This window comes from Ipomoea triloba, chromosome 7 (genome assembly GCF_003576645.1).
Source record: "Ipomoea triloba cultivar NCNSP0323 chromosome 7, ASM357664v1".
Lineage (NCBI taxonomy): Eukaryota > Viridiplantae > Streptophyta > Magnoliopsida > Solanales > Convolvulaceae > Ipomoea > Ipomoea triloba.
Genome location: NC_044922.1, coordinates 13,921,021 through 13,938,021, shown reverse-complemented (window position 1 = coordinate 13,938,021; position 17,001 = coordinate 13,921,021). Strand labels below are relative to the sequence as shown.

The 17,001-nt window shown below is 31.9% G+C and overlaps 3 protein-coding genes across 3 annotated transcripts; all 3 read left to right on the top strand.

Annotated features, from left to right (window-relative positions):
- Window positions 1–474: 474 nt before the first annotated feature.
- LOC116026089 (TMV resistance protein N-like) lies at window positions 475–4,555 on the top strand. Its single transcript, XM_031267539.1, has 7 exons — window positions 475–1,012; window positions 1,562–2,609; window positions 2,746–2,973; window positions 3,077–3,160; window positions 3,590–3,802; window positions 4,007–4,219; window positions 4,445–4,555. Exons 1-6 carry the CDS (start codon window positions 501–503, stop codon window positions 4,187–4,189), a joined length of 2,268 nt encoding a protein of 755 aa, XP_031123399.1. The 5' UTR covers window positions 475–500; the 3' UTR covers window positions 4,190–4,219; window positions 4,445–4,555.
- Window positions 4,448–14,139, top strand: LOC116024178 (protein SUPPRESSOR OF npr1-1, CONSTITUTIVE 1-like). The gene is made up of 11 exons (XM_031265078.1): window positions 4,448–4,657; window positions 5,191–5,403; window positions 6,912–7,124; window positions 7,353–7,565; window positions 8,762–8,974; window positions 9,642–9,854; window positions 10,522–10,734; window positions 11,496–11,708; window positions 12,376–12,588; window positions 13,342–13,553; window positions 13,781–14,139. The coding sequence occupies exons 1-11, from the start codon at window positions 4,448–4,450 to the stop codon at window positions 13,782–13,784; spliced, it is 2,130 nt and encodes a 709-aa protein (XP_031120938.1). The 3' UTR covers window positions 13,785–14,139.
- Window positions 14,140–14,790: 651 nt separating this feature from the next.
- LOC116024607 (disease resistance protein TAO1-like) lies at window positions 14,791–16,461 on the top strand. The gene is made up of 3 exons (XM_031265539.1): window positions 14,791–14,994; window positions 15,664–15,875; window positions 16,103–16,461. The coding sequence occupies exons 1-3, from the start codon at window positions 14,851–14,853 to the stop codon at window positions 16,104–16,106; spliced, it is 360 nt and encodes a 119-aa protein (XP_031121399.1). The 5' UTR covers window positions 14,791–14,850; the 3' UTR covers window positions 16,107–16,461.
- Window positions 16,462–17,001: the final 540 nt, after the last annotated feature.

Genomic DNA, 17,001 nt, shown 5'->3' with positions numbered 1-17,001 from the left:
CAGGCCCCCCAAAAAAAAAAAAAAAAAAAAAAAAACACTTTCTGCGGCACCCGTAGCCTGGCGGGTGCCACGAAAAGTTAATAATAAAATAATAAATAATTACTTTCCGCGGCACTTGCTGCGCTACAGGTGCCGCGAAAAGTATTTAATAAAAAAATTAAATTAAATGCTTTCCGCGGCAGTACCATACGCTACACCTGTAGAGGTGTAGTGAAAACGCTTTTACATGTGTAATGTATGGCTTTTTTGTACTAGTGAATGTGATTTTCGTTTTCAAAGTACAGAGATATGGATCCAGTCAACGAAATTATTGAGTCGTCGGCTGGTAGGTGCAGAGTGCTGACTAAATTATTGAGTTAACTTCTAGGAACTGAGTAATTAATTTACTAAATTTGTTTGTGGGTTGGATCATATATATATATATATATATAGTTTGAATCTAACTCTATTATTTCAATTGGTTTGCTGTATTAGTCGTAGCGTGGAGTTAGTTCCAAAATATGGCTTCAATTACCCCTTCACAATCATCATCAACTCGAAAATTTACTTATGATGTTTTCTTAAGCTTTCGAGGGGAAGATACCCGCAAGAACATTGTGGATCACCTTTACCATTGGCTGAAACAGAAAGGGCTCCACACCTTCAAAGATGATGAGCGGCTGGAGAAAGGACAGCCTATCGCTCCAACTCTGCTGCAGGCTATTCAAGAATCAAGATTTGCTGTTGTCGTCTTCTCTAAAACCTATGCATCATCAACATGGTGTTTAGACGAACTTGCGAAAATCATGGAATGCAAAGAAAAGCTGAACCAGGTTGTGGTGCCAATTTTCTACAACATAGACCCTTCACAAGTGCGCAAACAAACTGGACGTAGTTTTGAAGAAGCATTTGCCAAACATGAAGAGAACTTCAAGGATGACGAGGGCAAGGCCAAGGTTGAGAGGTGGAGGAAAGCTTTGAAAGAGGCAGGCAATATTTCAGGGCACCATTTGGAGGGTGATGAGTATAACGGGTTTGCTCGCTTTCAATATCCTACCTTGTTTTCTTTATCATCTTACTCCCATTTTTTTTTTAAATTGTTTTTTAGATCTTATTAAATATTACAGAGTATAATTAATTATAAGAGTTAATTCCATTTTTTATCCTACATTTATAATTGACAATTTACTTTTAGTCGTTTTTCAAAATATATCTTTTTGGTCCTAGTATTATTGTAGCATGACCTTTTTTTATTCTCAATCAACAAAATCGTTTAAATTTTATAAAATACAATGACATTTAGGTTTTTAATTATGAATTTTTTTCAATATATAAATATAGTGATTAACCCCACTTTGTATATAAAATATTGAAATGACGTTATATTTAAGGATACATTTCAACGATTTTGTTAACGGAAAACAAAAAATGGTCACGCCACAATAATACTAGAATCAAAGAGGGATGTTATAAAAAAAAAAGATTAAAAGTGAACTGTCACCGATACCTCTAGGACCAAAATGAAATTATCTAATTACAATAAATTGATAAACTACCAACTACTAGCTCAATGTCTTCTCAGGTTTGAAATACGTTGTATCAACGCAGTCATTGCTGACATATCGAAACAACTGCCTCCACCTCCAAGTGTCCATAAAAGTTTAGTGGGATTAGAGTCGCGGCTTGAAGAAATAACAACGAAGCTGAAAGTGTGGGATGAAGATGTTAAGCTTGTATTAGGTCTTTGGGGTATGGGCGGAATTGGGAAAACAACCATTGCAAGAGTTACTTTTGATCGATTTTCTAGTGGATTTGATGGCTCATGTTTTCTTTATGATATTAGAAAACATGGGTTGGAAGCCTCTCAAGAGAAACTCCTATCAAAAGTTCTGAAGGAAAATTCAATTCATATAGATAATGCGGAAGAAGGAATTCAAATGATACAGAAAAGGCTCGAATGGAAGAAAGTGTTGATAGTTCTTGATGATGTAGATCATCGGGATCAATTAGATAAACTGGTTGGAGACGGTGAATGGCTTCGCAATGGTAGTAGAGTCATCATAACTACAAGAGACAGGCATTTATTCACTCAATTTAGTGTTATTGAATGTTATGAAGTAAAGAAATTGGAGGAAGAAAAAGCTCTAGAACTATTTAGTTGGCATGCTTTTAAGAAAGAAAATCCAAAGAATGGATTTGAAGATCTATCTACCTCTTTTGTAGCTCATGCAGGTGGTCTACCATTAGCCCTTAAAGTCTGGGGTTCTTCCCTATGTGGACAAACAGACCAAAAAGTGTGGGAAAGCAAACTAGAGAAGATTAAAGGCATCCGAGATGGGGAAGTTGTTGAAAAGCTTCGGATAAGTTATGATGGATTGGATGAGGAGTGCAAAGAAGTATTTTTGGATATAGTATGCTTTTTTCGGGGCAAGCGCCGGGATGTTATAGAAGAAGTACTTGATGGTTGTAAATTAAATCCTGTCGCGAACATATCGATGCTTATTGATAGATGTCTTTTATTTGAATATGATTGGCATCGTATTCATATGCATGATTTGATACATGAGTTGGGGTTAAATATTGCAAGAGAAAAAAGGAGCAGGAGATGGCGGCTTAACCACCTTGATGATGTAAGATACATTATTTATTTTTGCTAGCTTATTATCTTCCTAATTAATAAGCTAACATCTAGTGTACGTTTTTTTTAATAATGTTATTTTTCATTGAATTAAAGTGATTAATATACATATTATTTTCTTGGTGTAGGAGCCTAAGGCAGTGGAAAGTCTTTTGCTTTCATTCAAGTGTGATGAGAATATTAGCCTTTGCATTGAAGCTGTCAAACAAATGACAAAATTGAAGATGCTCATTGTTGGATATCATAAATGTGATCTTTGTAGCTCAGAAGAGATGGACATTATGAGTTGTCTTCCTAGAAGTTTGGTGGTGCTTAAATTCCAAAGTTATCGAGGGCCAAATCCTTCTTTCCCAATGGTATTTGATACTTGTCCAACTCTGTGTTAATATTTTTTTTTTCTTTATTTAAGAGTTCAGCCTTTCTTTAACTATCCAAAATCTTCTTCTTTTTTTTTTGCAGGAAATGAAAAAACTTACCTATTTGGATCTTAGCTCATCCGACTCTTTGTTAAACACCCCAAATTTTGCAAAGACGCCGAATTTGGTGACTTTAAACCTTTCACATTGTGTGAAATTAGAAATGATCCATCCATCTGTTGGAAATCTTACTAAACTTGATAAATTGAATTTAAGTGCATGCAAAAACCTTGCAAAGCTTCCCGAATTCAATCATGTAAGTTTCATGTCTCAAGTTTCTCTATCTTGACAATTGCACTAAGTTAGAAAAATTTCAAAAAATCAAGCCAAGTACACTAAATCTAGAGGAGTTGGATTTAATAGAAGTTGAAATTACAAAATCTCTCATATCTTAGCAACAATTAGGCACTTTGTGTTAGTAATTTGTTTAATATTTTTAAATCTAAGACCTCGAATTATTTATAGTAAGTCTCATTGTATTCTTCTACTGTAGGAAATGGAAAACTTTACCCGTAAGAGTTTAGATGAATTTGACTATTTCATTCGTCTCATGCAGGAAATGAAGAACATTACCCTTATTGATCTTAGATTTTGCAGCTCTTTGTTAGAAACTCCAAATTTTACTATGATGCCAAATTTGAAGTATTTATATCTTTCAAAGTGTGAAAAATTGAAAGAGATTCACCCGTCTATTGAAAATCTTACAAAGCTTGTCAAATTGGATTTTAACAAATGCAGAAGCCTTGAGAAGCTTCCCAGCTTTAACCAGGTATCATTTCTCCATAATCTCAAGCTTCAAAATTGCATAAAGTTACAAAACATTTCAGAAATGAAGGCTGGTACATCACGTCTAGTGGAGTTTATTTATTGTGTGCTGGGATTATATATAGCATCCCTCATAGACGCAATGCATTAGTTATTTTGTAATCTAAGTGATCACATCAATATGATTATTCTCATTCTTCTCTTGCAGGAAATGAAGAACATTACCCATTTGGAACTTAAATCTTGTAGCTCTTTGATAGAAACACCAGATTTTGCATTGATCCCGAATTTGGAGTATTTAAACCTTTCACAGTGTAAAAAATTAAAACAGATCCACCCGTCAATTGGAAATCTTATGGAACTTGTCAAATTGAATTTGAACAAATGTTGAAACCTTGAGAAGCTCCCCAACTTCAACAAGGTATCATATTGCTAGAATATCAAGCTTAAAATTGCATAAAATTAATAAACATTTCATAAATAAAGGCAAGTACTACACATCTGGTTAAGTTAGTTTTATTATTTTTTAGGATTATAGAACTTCCCTCATCGATGCATCAACTTGGCAATATGTGTTGGTTATTTTCAAAATTTTTTCTAGGTTAAGAGTTTTGATAAATTCGACTATTCTCAATCTTTCATTCAGGAAATGAAGACAATTGTCCATTTGGATCTTAGATTTTGCAGCTCTTTGTTAGAAACTCCAAATTTTGATATGATGCCGAATTTAAAGGATTTATACCTTTCAAAGTGTAAGAAATTGAAAGAGATCCACTCATCTATTGGCAATCTTACAGAACGTGATGCCTTGGAGTTAGATGGATGTAGTAACCTTGAGAAGCTTCCCAATTTTTACCAGGTATCAGATCTCTAAAATATCAAACTTCAAATTGCATAACATTACAAAACAGTTTAGAAATCAAGGCAATTACACCATATCTATTGGAGTTATATATATATATATATATATATATATATATATATATATATATATATATATATATAGAGAGAGAGAGAGAGAGAGAGAGTCATGATCAAGTGCGGTCGTGCTCTCCCGTGTGGTTCACACCACTCAATGTTACGAAATACACCACTCAATGTTAAGAAACACACCACACAAATATGCATTGTGGTGTGTTTCTTAACATTGTGGTGTGTTTCTTAACATTGAGTGGTGTATTTCGTAACATTGAGTGGTGTGTGACCGCACGGCCGCACGGGAGAGCACGGCCGCACTTGAAATTATTTCTATATATATATATATATATATGTTGGGATTATAAAACTTTCTTCATCAACGCAATAACTCGACAATATGTGTTAGTTATTTTTAATTTTTATTTATTTAAGAGTTTTGATGAATTTTAAAAATCTCTCGTTCTTCTCATTCAGGAAATAAAGAACATTATCCGTTTGGATCTTACATCTTGTAGCTCTTTGTTAGAAACTCCAAATTTTGCTATGATGCCGAATTTGAAGTATTTAAACCTCTCAAAGTGTAAGAAATTGAAAGAGATCCACCCATCAGTTGGAAATCTTATGGAACTTGATGTCTTGGATTTGGATGGATGTAGTAACCTTGAGAAGCTTCCCACCTTTGACAAGGTATAATATCTCTAGAATCCCAAACTTTGAATTGCATGAAATTACAAAACATTTCAGAAATCAAGGAAAGTATAACATATCTAGTAGTGGTGTTGGATATATTATATGTTGGAATAATAGAACTTCCCATCACTAACACAAAAACTTAATAACGTGTTAGTTAGTTTAAAGAGTTATAATCAATTTGACTAATATAATTCGTCTCATGCAGGAAACGAAAAATATTACCGATTTGGATCTTATATCTTGTAGCTCTTTGTTAGAAACTCCAAATTTTGCTACGATGCCAAATTTGAAATATTTAAACCTTTGAAATTGTAAGAAATTGAAAGATATCCACTCATCTGTTAGAAATCATACAGAACTTGATGTATTCCATCCAACCAAACGCCATGTTATATGTTCGTGAAGGTTTGCACTATATTCCCCGTAATAGTACAAACTCCTTTACAACGTGCTCCTTTGATTACTTAGCCCGGCAGCTACGTTGTTGCAGGTTTTTCAACTTCTTCCAAGTTTACTCCGCCTCTTTCTACTTCACACGTAGAGATGGTTGAAAGGTTGAGATGTTTTTCCAACTTTGAGATTCTTGTGTTTGAGCTTCTTGATGTCAACTCTAGAACTTCACAAGATCTCTTTAAACTGAATATTTCTTATGAGCTTTTGAATATTTTAACACACAGGAAGTAGTTTGCTTGCTTGACAATTTTCGCTTTTTTCAACCTTGTGGAAGTGAGATGGGACAAGGGTATTTATAAGTGAGAATTTCAGATCCGTTGGAGGGAAAGTGAAATTCAAACCTATTATCCAGTGTGTAATATCCAATGGGTAAAGTTTGACCTTTTTCAGAATGTCAGTACCTTTCTAGCTGTTTGTTCACTTTTATGCAAGGACAATTTGTCTTTTGTCCCTCAAAAAGGTGACAATCATTAAATGCTCATTGGGATCGTTGCCTAGGATCCAATTTGACATTCCGTTGAAAACCCATTCTCAAGGCTATAGATAAGACAATTTTCAGAGAATGTCTTTGCCTTGGTTATTCGTGAGAATGATTGGCCTTATCATTCTCATCAACTCCTCGAATCAATCACCTCTTGATTGTTCGGTTTCAATACTTCGGCCTTTCCATTCTTCGACCTAGATCTTCAATCTTCTGTCTTCGGTTCTTCAAGTCTTCGTGTCTTCAGTCTTCAACACTTGGTCTTAAACCTTTTGCTTGAGGATAGTTTTAGAGTCCACAGCAGGATACTCTTGACAGTAAGGATTCGTCTAACTACTAGGCCCGAGGCATGAGTCCGAGTATTCTAGACAAAAAGACATAAATAAAAATCGGGGGTCTCCTCGGGTTATTGGTATCATCAAAATTAATAGCTCAGGGTTCCTAACAGTTCGGATTATAGAGCTTCCCTCATTAATGCAAAAACACTACAATATGCGTTAGTTATTTTTAAAAAGTTTTTAATTTAAGAGTTCTAGTCAATTTGACTAATCTCATTTGTCTCATGCAGGAAATGAAGAATATTACCCATTTGGATCTTACATCTTGTAGCTCTTTGTTAGAAACTCCAAATTTTGCAATGATGCCAAATTTGAAGAATTTAAACCTTTCAATGTGTGAGAAATTGAAAGAGATCCACCCATCAGTTGGAAATCTTTCAAAACTTGATACTTTGGTTTTAGAAGGATGTTGTAACCTTGAGAAACTTCCGAGATTTTACAAGGTATCATATCTCTAAAATCTGAAACTTCAAATTGCATATAATTACAAAACATTTCAGAAATCATAGCAAGCAAACCTTATTTACGGGAGTTGGATATATTATATATTCAGATTATACAACTTTATTTATCAACTCAACAACTAAACAATATGTGTTAGTTATTTTGAAAACGTTTATTAATATAATCATTTGTTGATCAATTTGACTAATCTCATTTTTGTGATGCAGGAAATTAAGAACATTACTCGAATGGATCTTACATCTTGTAGCTCTTTGTGTGAAACACCAAATTTTGCTATGATGCCGAATTTGAAGTATTTAAACCTTTCAAAGTGTGTGAAATTGAAAGAGATCCACCCATCACTTGGAAATCTTATGGAACTTGATACCTTGGATTTGGATGGATGTATTAACCTTGAGAAGCTTCCTAGCTTTGACCAGGTATAATCTCTACCATCTCAAACTTCAAATTGTATTAAATTACAAAAAAAATTCTTAAATAAGGTCCGTGCACAGTATTTAGTGGAGTTGGATATATTATATGTTCGGATTATAGAGCTTCACTCATTGATTCAAAAACACTACAATATGCATTAGTTATTTTTAAAAAGTTTTTAGTTTAAGAATTCTAGTCAATTTGACTAATCTCATTCGTCTCACGCAGAAAATTAAGAATATTACCAAATTGGATCTTACATCTTGTAGCTCATTGTTAGAAACTCCAAATTTTGCAATGATGCCAAATTTGAAAATTTAAACATTTCAATGTGTGAGAAGTTGAAAGAGATCCACCCATCGGATGGAAATCTTTCAAAACTTGATACTTTGGATTTGGAAAGATGTTGTAATGTTGAGAAACTTCCCAGATTTTACAAGGTATCATATCTCTAAAATCTCAAACTTCAAATTGTATATAATTACAAAACATTTCAGAAGTCATGGAAAGTACATCTTATCTACGGGAGTTAGATGTATTATATGTTTAGATTATACAACTTTATTTATCAACACAACAACTCGACAATATGTGTTCGTTTTTTTGAAAAAGTTTATTAATATAATGTTTTGTTGATCAATTTGACTAATCCCATTCTTCTGATGCGGGAAATGAAGAACATTACTCGAAAGTATATTACATCTTGTAGCTCTTTGTTAGAAACTCCAAATTTTGCTATGATGATGAATTTGAAGTATTTAAACATTTCAAAGTGTGAGAAATTGAAAGAGATCCACCCATCAGTTGTAAATCTTACGAAACTTGATGTCTTAGATTTAGATGGATGTATTAACCTTGAGAAGCTTTCTAGCTTTGACCAGGTATAATCTCTACCATCTCAAACTTCAAATTGCATGAAATAAAAAAAAAAACATTTCAGAAATCGAGTCAAGTACACAGTATTTAAGGGAGTTGGATATAGGGTCACACTTGTGTGAGACTGTCTCACGGATCCTTATTCGTGAGACGGNGTGAGACGGTCTCACACAAGTTTTTGCCTTGGATGGATATATTATATGTTCAGACTATAGAGCTTCCCTCATTGATGCTAAAACACTACAATATGCGTTAGTTATTTTTTAAAAAAGTTTTTAATTTAAGAATTCTAATCAATTTGACTAATCTTATTTGTCTATTGCAGGAAATGAAGAAAATTACCCATTTGGATCTTACATCTTGTAGCTCTTTGTTAGAAACTCCAAATTTTGCAATGATGCCAAATTTGAAGAATTTAAACCTTTCAATGTGTGAGAAATTGAAAGAAATCCACCCATCACTTGGAAATCTTTCAAAATTTGATACTTTGATTTTGGAAGGATGTTGTAACCTTGAGAAACTTCCCAGATTTTACAAGGTATCATATCTCTAAAATCTCAAACTTCAAATTGCATATAATTACAAAACATTTCAGAAATCATGACAACTACACCTTATCTACGGGAGTTGGACATATTATATGTTCCGATTATACAACTTTATTTATCTACGCAACAACTCGACAATATGCGTTAGTTATTTTGAAAAAGTTTATTAATATGATGTTTTGTTGATCAATTTAACTAATCTCATTCTTCTGATGCGGGAAATGAATAACATTACTCGAATGGATATTACATCTTGTAGCTCTTTGTTAGAAACTCTAAATTTTGCTATGATGATAAATTTGAAGTATTTAAACCTTTCAAAGTGTGAGAAATTGAAAGAGATCCACCCATCGGTTGTAAATCTTACGAAAATTGATGTCTATGATTTGGATGGATGTATTAACCTTTAGAAGCTTTCTAACTTTGACCAGGTATAATCTCTACCATCTCAAACTTCAAATTGCATTAAATTAAAAAAACATTTCAGAAATCGAGTCAAGTACACAGTATTTAGATGAGTTGGATATATTATATGTTCGGATTATAGAGCTTCCCTCATTGATGCCAAAACACTACAATATGCATTAGTTATTTTTTAAAAAAGTTTTTAATTTAGGAGTTCTAGTCAATTTGACTAATCTCATTCGTCTATTGCAGGAAATGAAAGACATTACCCATTTGGATCTTACATCTTGTAGCTCTTTGTTAGAAACTCCAAATTTTGCAATGATGCCAAATTTGAAGAATTTAAACATTTCAATGTGTGAGAAATTGAAAGAGATCCACCCATCGCTTGGAAATCTTTCAAAACTAGATACTTTGGTTTTGGAAGGATGTTGTAACCTTGAGAAACTTCCCAAATTTTACAAGGTATCATATCTCTAAAATCTGAAACTTGAAATTGCATATAATTACAAAACATTTCAGAAATCATGGCAATGTACACCTTATCTACGGGAGTTGGATATATTATATGTTTAGATTATACAACTTTATTTATCAACGCAACAACTTGATAATATTTGTTAGTTATTTTGAAAAAGTTTATTAATATGATGTTTTGTTGATCAATTTTACTAATCTCATTCTTCTAATGCGGGAAATGAAGAACATTACTCGAATGGATATTACATCTTGTAGCTCTTGGTTAGAAACTCCAAATTTTGCTATGATGATAAATTTGAAGTATTTAAACCTTTCAAAGTGTGAGAGATTGAAAGAGATCCACCCATCAGTTGTAAATCTTACGAAAATTGATGTCTTAGATTTGGGTGGATGTATTAACCTTGAGAAGCTTCCTAGCTTTGATCAGGTATAATCTCTACCATCTCAAACTTCAAATTGCATTAAATTAAAAAAACATTTCAGAAATCAGGTCAAGTACACAGTATTTAGTGGAGTTGGATATATTATATGTTCGGATTATAGAACTTTCCGCATTGATGCAAAAACACTACAATATGCGTTAGTTATTTTTAAAAAGTTTTTTAATTTAAGAGTTCTAGTCAATTTGACGAATCTCATTCGTCTCATGCAGGAAATGGAGAATATTACCAAATTGGATCTTACATCTTGTAGCTCTTTGTTAGAAACTCCAAATTTTGCAATGATGCCAAATTTGAAGAATTTAAACCTTTCAATGTGTGAGAAATTGAAAGAGATCCACCCATCGCTTGGAAATCTTTCAAAACTTGATACTTTGGTTTTGGAAGGATGTTGTAACCTTGAGAAACTTCCCAGATTTTACAAGGTATCATGTCTTTAAATTCTCAAACTTCAAATTGCATATAATTACAAAACATTTCAGAAATCATGGAAAGTACAGCTTATCTACGGGAGTTGGATATATTATATGTTCAGATTATACAACTTTATTTATCAACGCAACAACTAGACAATAAGATTATACAACTTTATTTATCAACGCAACAACTAGACAATATGTGTTAGTAACTTTATTTATCAACGCAACAACTAGACAATATGTGTTAGTTATATTGAAAAAGTTTATTAATATGATGTTTTGTTGATCAATTTAACTAATCTCAATCTTCTAACGTGGGAAATGAAGAACATTACTCAAATAGATATTACATCTTGTAGCTCTTTGTGTTAGAAACTCCAAATTTTGCTATGATGACGAATTTGAAGTATTTAAACCTTTCAAAGTTTGAGAAATTGAAAGAGATCCACCCATCAGTTGTAAATTTTACGAAAATTGATGGCTTTGATTTAGATGGATGTATTAACCTTGAGAAGCTTTCTAGCTTTGACCATGTATAATCTCTACCATCTCAAACTTCAAATTGCATGAAATTAAAAAAAAAAAAAACATTTCAGAGATCAAGTCAAAGTACATAGTATTTAAGGGAGTTGGATATATTATATGTTCGGATTATAGAGCTTCCGTCATTGATGCCAACACACTACAATATGCTATAGATATTTTTTAAAAAAGTTTTAAATTTAAGAGTTCTAGTCAATTTGACTAATCTCATTCATCTATTGCAGGAAATGAAGGACATTACCCATTTGGATCTTACATCTTGTAGCTCTTTGTTAGAAACTCCAAATTTCGCAATGATGCCAAATTTGAAGAATTTAAACATTTCAATGTGTGAGAAATTGATAGAGATCCACCCATCGCTTGGAAATCTTTCAAAACTTGATACTTTGGTTTTGGAAGGATGTTGTAACCTTGAGAAACTTCCCAAATTTTACAAGGTATCATATCTCTAAAATCTGAAACTTCAAATTGCATATAATTACAAAACATTTCAGAAATCATGGCAAGTACACCTTATCTACAGGAGTTGGATATATTATATGTTTAGATTATACAACTTTATTTATCAATGCAACAACTTGACAATATTTGTTAGTTATTTTGAAAAAGTTTATTAATATGATGTTTTGTTGATCAATTTGACTAATCTCATTCTTTTGATGCGGGAAATGAAGAACATTACTCGAATGGATATTACATATTGTAGCTCTTTGTTAGAAACTCCAAATTTTGCTATGATGATAAATTTGAAGTATTTAAACCTTTCAAAGTGTGAGAGATTGAAAGAGATAGACCCATCAGTTGTAAATCTTACGAAAATTAATGTCTTAGAATTGGGTGGATGTATTAACCTTGAGAAGCTTCCTAGCTTTGATCAGGTATAATCTCTACCATCTCAAACTTCAAATTGCATTAAATTAAAAAAAAATATTTCAAAAATCAGGTCAAGTACACAGTATTTAGTGGAGTTGGATATATTATATGTTCGGATTATAGAACTTCCCGCATTGATGCAAAAACACTACAATATGCGTTAGTTATTTTTAAAAAGCTTTTAGTTTAAGAGTTCTAGTCAATTTGACCAATCTCATTCGTCTCATGCAGGAAATGGAGAATATTACCCAATTGGATCTTACATCGTGTAGCTCTTTGTTAGAAACTCCAAATTTTGCAATGATGCCAAATTTGAAGAATTTAAACCTTTCAATGTGTGAGAAATTGAAAGAGATCCACCTATCGCTTGGAAATCTTTCAAAACTTGATACTTTGGTTTTGGAAGGATGTTGTAACCTTGAGAAACTTCCCAGATTTTACAAGGTATCATATCTCTAAAATCTCAAACTTCAAATTACATATAATTACAAAACATTTCAGAAATCATGGAAAGTACACCTTATATACGGGAGTTGGATATATTATATGTTTAGATTATACAACTTTATTTATCAACGCAACAACTAGACAATAAGATTATACAACTTTATTTATCAACGCAACAACTAGACAATATGTGTTAGTAACTTTATTTATCAACGCAACAACTAGACAATATGTGTTAGTTATATTGAAAAAGTTTATTAATATGATGTTTTGTTGATCAATTTAACTAATCTCATTCTTCTGACGCGGGAAATGAAGAACATTACTCGAATGGATATTACATCTTGTAATTCTTTGTTAAAAACTACAAATTTTGCTATGATGATGAATTTGAAGTATTTAAAGCTTTCAAAGTAGTGTGAGAAATTAAAAGAGATCCACCCATCAGTTGTAAATCTACGAAAATTGATGTCTTAGATTTGGGTGGATGTATTAACCTTGAGAAGCTTCCTAGCTTTGATCAGGTATAATCTCTACCTTCTCAAACTTCAAATTGCATTAAATTAAAAAAAAATTTCAGAATTCAGGTCAAGTACACAGTATTTAGTGGAGTTGTATATATTATATGTTCGGATTATAGAGCTTACCTCATTGATGCCAACACACTACAATATGCGATAGTTATTTTTCAAAAAAGTTTTTAATTTAAGAGTTCTAGTCAATTTGACTAATCTCATTCGTCTATTGCAGGAAATGAAGGACATTACCCATTTGGATCTTACATCTTGTAGCTCTTTGTTAGAAACTCCAAATTTTGCAATGATGCCAAATTTGAAGAATTTAAACATTTCAATGTGTGAGAAATTGAAAGAGATCCACCCATCAATTGACTATCTTACGAAACTTGAAGACTTTTATTTCGATGGATGTAGTAACCTGAGAAGCTTCCCATCTTTGGCCAGGTATCATACCTCTAGTTTCTTAAACTTCAAATTGCATAATATTGCGAAACATTTGAAGGAAAAAAAAAAAAGCAACTACACTATATCTAGTTGAGTTGGATATATTATATGTTGCGATTATATAACTTCGTTCATCAATGCAACAACTTGACAGTATGTGTTTGTTATTTTCAAAAACTTTTTAAGTTAAGAGGTCTAATCAATTTGACTAATCTTATTCGTCTCAGGTAGGAAATTAATGAAGAATATTACCCATTTCGATCTTACATCTTGTAGCCCTTTGTTAAAAACTTCAAATTTTGCTACCCATCTGTTGAAGATCTTAAGGAACTTGATGTCTTGGATTTGGATGGATGTAGTAACCTTGAGAAGCTTCCTAGCTTTGTCCATGTATCATATCTCTAGAATGTCAATTTTCCAATTGCACAACACTACAAAACATTTCAGAAATCAAGGCAAGTACACCATATCTAGTGGAGTAAGATAGATTATATGTAGGGATTATAGATCTTCCCTCATCTACGCAATAACTTTGTAATATGCGTTATTTTTTTTTTTTACATTTAAGAGTTCATATCAATTTCATTATTCTCAGTCTTCTCAGGTAAGAAAAGAAAAACATTACACATTTGGATCTTACATCTTTCAACTCTTTGTTTGAAACTCCAAATTTCAATAAGGGAATTACATATTGAGTATTGATACATTTCAAACTTTGAGAAATTGAAAGAGATCCACTCTTATGTTTGAAATCTTACGGAACTTGTTAACTTGCATTTAAACAAATTTAGTAATGTTGAAAAGCTTCACAGCTTTAACTAGGCATCATTTCACCATAATCAAGCTTCAAAATTGCTTAAAATTACATAACATTTCATTAATAATCAAGGGAAGTACATCACATCTTGTTAAGTTGGATTTATTATAGCGAAATTGATTGAAATCGGTATTTTTTAACACTTTTGAACAAAAATAAGGAGCTTTTCAAATTTGGACTACTCTTGGAAAAAATAAAATAGAACCTGTGTTTACNGCATTAAATTAAAAAAAAATATTTCAAAAATCAGGTCAAGTACACAGTATTTAGTGGAGTTGGATATATTATATGTTCGGATTATAGAACTTCCCGCATTGATGCAAAAACACTACAATATGCGTTAGTTATTTTTAAAAAGCTTTTAGTTTAAGAGTTCTAGTCAATTTGACCAATCTCATTCGTCTCATGCAGGAAATGGAGAATATTACCCAATTGGATCTTACATCGTGTAGCTCTTTGTTAGAAACTCCAAATTTTGCAATGATGCCAAATTTGAAGAATTTAAACCTTTCAATGTGTGAGAAATTGAAAGAGATCCACCTATCGCTTGGAAATCTTTCAAAACTTGATACTTTGGTTTTGGAAGGATGTTGTAACCTTGAGAAACTTCCCAGATTTTACAAGGTATCATATCTCTAAAATCTCAAACTTCAAATTACATATAATTACAAAACATTTCAGAAATCATGGAAAGTACACCTTATATACGGGAGTTGGATATATTATATGTTTAGATTATACAACTTTATTTATCAACGCAACAACTAGACAATATGTGTTAGTTATATTGAAAAAGTTTATTAATATGATGTTTTGTTGATCAATTTAACTAATCTCATTCTTCTGACGCGGGAAATGAAGAACATTACTCGAATGGATATTACATCTTGTAATTCTTTGTTAAAAACTACAAATTTTGCTATGATGATGAATTTGAAGTATTTAAAGCTTTCAAAGTAGTGTGAGAAATTAAAAGAGATCCACCCATCAGTTGTAAATCTACGAAAATTGATGTCTTAGATTTGGGTGGATGTATTAACCTTGAGAAGCTTCCTAGCTTTGATCAGGTATAATCTCTACCTTCTCAAACTTCAAATTGCATTAAATTAAAAAAAAATTTCAGAATTCAGGTCAAGTACACAGTATTTAGTGGAGTTGTATATATTATATGTTCGGATTATAGAGCTTACCTCATTGATGCCAACACACTACAATATGCGATAGTTATTTTTCAAAAAAGTTTTTAATTTAAGAGTTCTAGTCAATTTGACTAATCTCATTCGTCTATTGCAGGAAATGAAGGACATTACCCATTTGGATCTTACATCTTGTAGCTCTTTGTTAGAAACTCCAAATTTTGCAATGATGCCAAATTTGAAGAATTTAAACATTTCAATGTGTGAGAAATTGAAAGAGATCCACCCATCAATTGACTATCTTACGAAACTTGAAGACTTTTATTTCGATGGATGTAGTAACCTGAGAAGCTTCCCATCTTTGGCCAGGTATCATACCTCTAGTTTCTTAAACTTCAAATTGCATAATATTGCGAAACATTTGAAGGAAAAAAAAAAAAGCAACTACACTATATCTAGTTGAGTTGGATATATTATATGTTGCGATTATATAACTTCGTTCATCAATGCAACAACTTGACAGTATGTGTTTGTTATTTTCAAAAACTTTTTAAGTTAAGAGGTCTAATCAATTTGACTAATCTTATTCGTCTCAGGTAGGAAATTAATGAAGAATATTACCCATTTCGATCTTACATCTTGTAGCCCTTTGTTAAAAACTTCAAATTTTGCTACCCATCTGTTGAAGATCTTAAGGAACTTGATGTCTTGGATTTGGATGGATGTAGTAACCTTGAGAAGCTTCCTAGCTTTGTCCATGTATCATATCTCTAGAATGTCAATTTTCCAATTGCACAACACTACAAAACATTTCAGAAATCAAGGCAAGTACACCATATCTAGTGGAGTAAGATAGATTATATGTAGGGATTATAGATCTTCCCTCATCTACGCAATAACTTTGTAATATGCGTTATTTTTTTTTTTTACATTTAAGAGTTCATATCAATTTCATTATTCTCAGTCTTCTCAGGTAAGAAAAGAAAAACATTACACATTTGGATCTTACATCTTTCAACTCTTTGTTTGAAACTCCAAATTTCAATAAGGGAATTACATATTGAGTATTGATACATTTCAAACTTTGAGAAATTGAAAGAGATCCACTCTTATGTTTGAAATCTTACGGAACTTGTTAACTTGCATTTAAACAAATTTAGTAATGTTGAAAAGCTTCACAGCTTTAACTAGGCATCATTTCACCATAATCAAGCTTCAAAATTGCTTAAAATTACATAACATTTCATTAATAATCAAGGGAAGTACATCACATCTTGTTAAGTTGGATTTATTATAGCGAAATTGATTGAAATCGGTATTTTTTAACACTTTTGAACAAAAATAAGGAGCTTTTCAAATTTGGACTACTCTTGGAAAAAATAAAATAGAACCTGTGTTTACCAAACCATAAATGCAAATCCCACTTGTGTTTTTTCCATGTATTTGTAAATATTAGAAACACAAGTTATATTTGCGTTTCTAAAAGAAAAAAAAA

Excerpts from the sequence above, each read along its gene's own strand:
- LOC116026089 (XM_031267539.1), top strand. The coding sequence starts at position 501 with ATGGCTTCAATTACCCCTTCACAATCATCATCAACTCGAAAATTTACT. Across the intron at positions 1,013-1,561 it reads GAGGGTGATGAGTATAACGG|GTTTGAAATACGTTGTATCA; the intron begins GTTTGCTCGCTT and ends ATGTCTTCTCAG. Across the intron at positions 3,161-3,589 it reads TTGCAAAGACGCCGAATTTG|GAAATGAAGAACATTACCCT; the intron begins GTGACTTTAAAC and ends CGTCTCATGCAG.
- LOC116024607 (XM_031265539.1), top strand. The coding sequence starts at position 14,851 with ATGATGCCAAATTTGAAGAATTTAAACCTTTCAATGTGTGAGAAATTG. Across the intron at positions 14,995-15,663 it reads AACTTCCCAGATTTTACAAG|GAAATGAAGGACATTACCCA; the intron begins GTATCATATCTC and ends CGTCTATTGCAG.
- LOC116024178 (XM_031265078.1), top strand. The coding sequence starts at position 4,448 with ATGAAGACAATTGTCCATTTGGATCTTAGATTTTGCAGCTCTTTGTTA. Across the intron at positions 4,658-5,190 it reads AGCTTCCCAATTTTTACCAG|GAAATAAAGAACATTATCCG; the intron begins GTATCAGATCTC and ends CTTCTCATTCAG. Across the intron at positions 7,125-7,352 it reads AACTTCCGAGATTTTACAAG|GAAATTAAGAACATTACTCG; the intron begins GTATCATATCTC and ends TTTGTGATGCAG.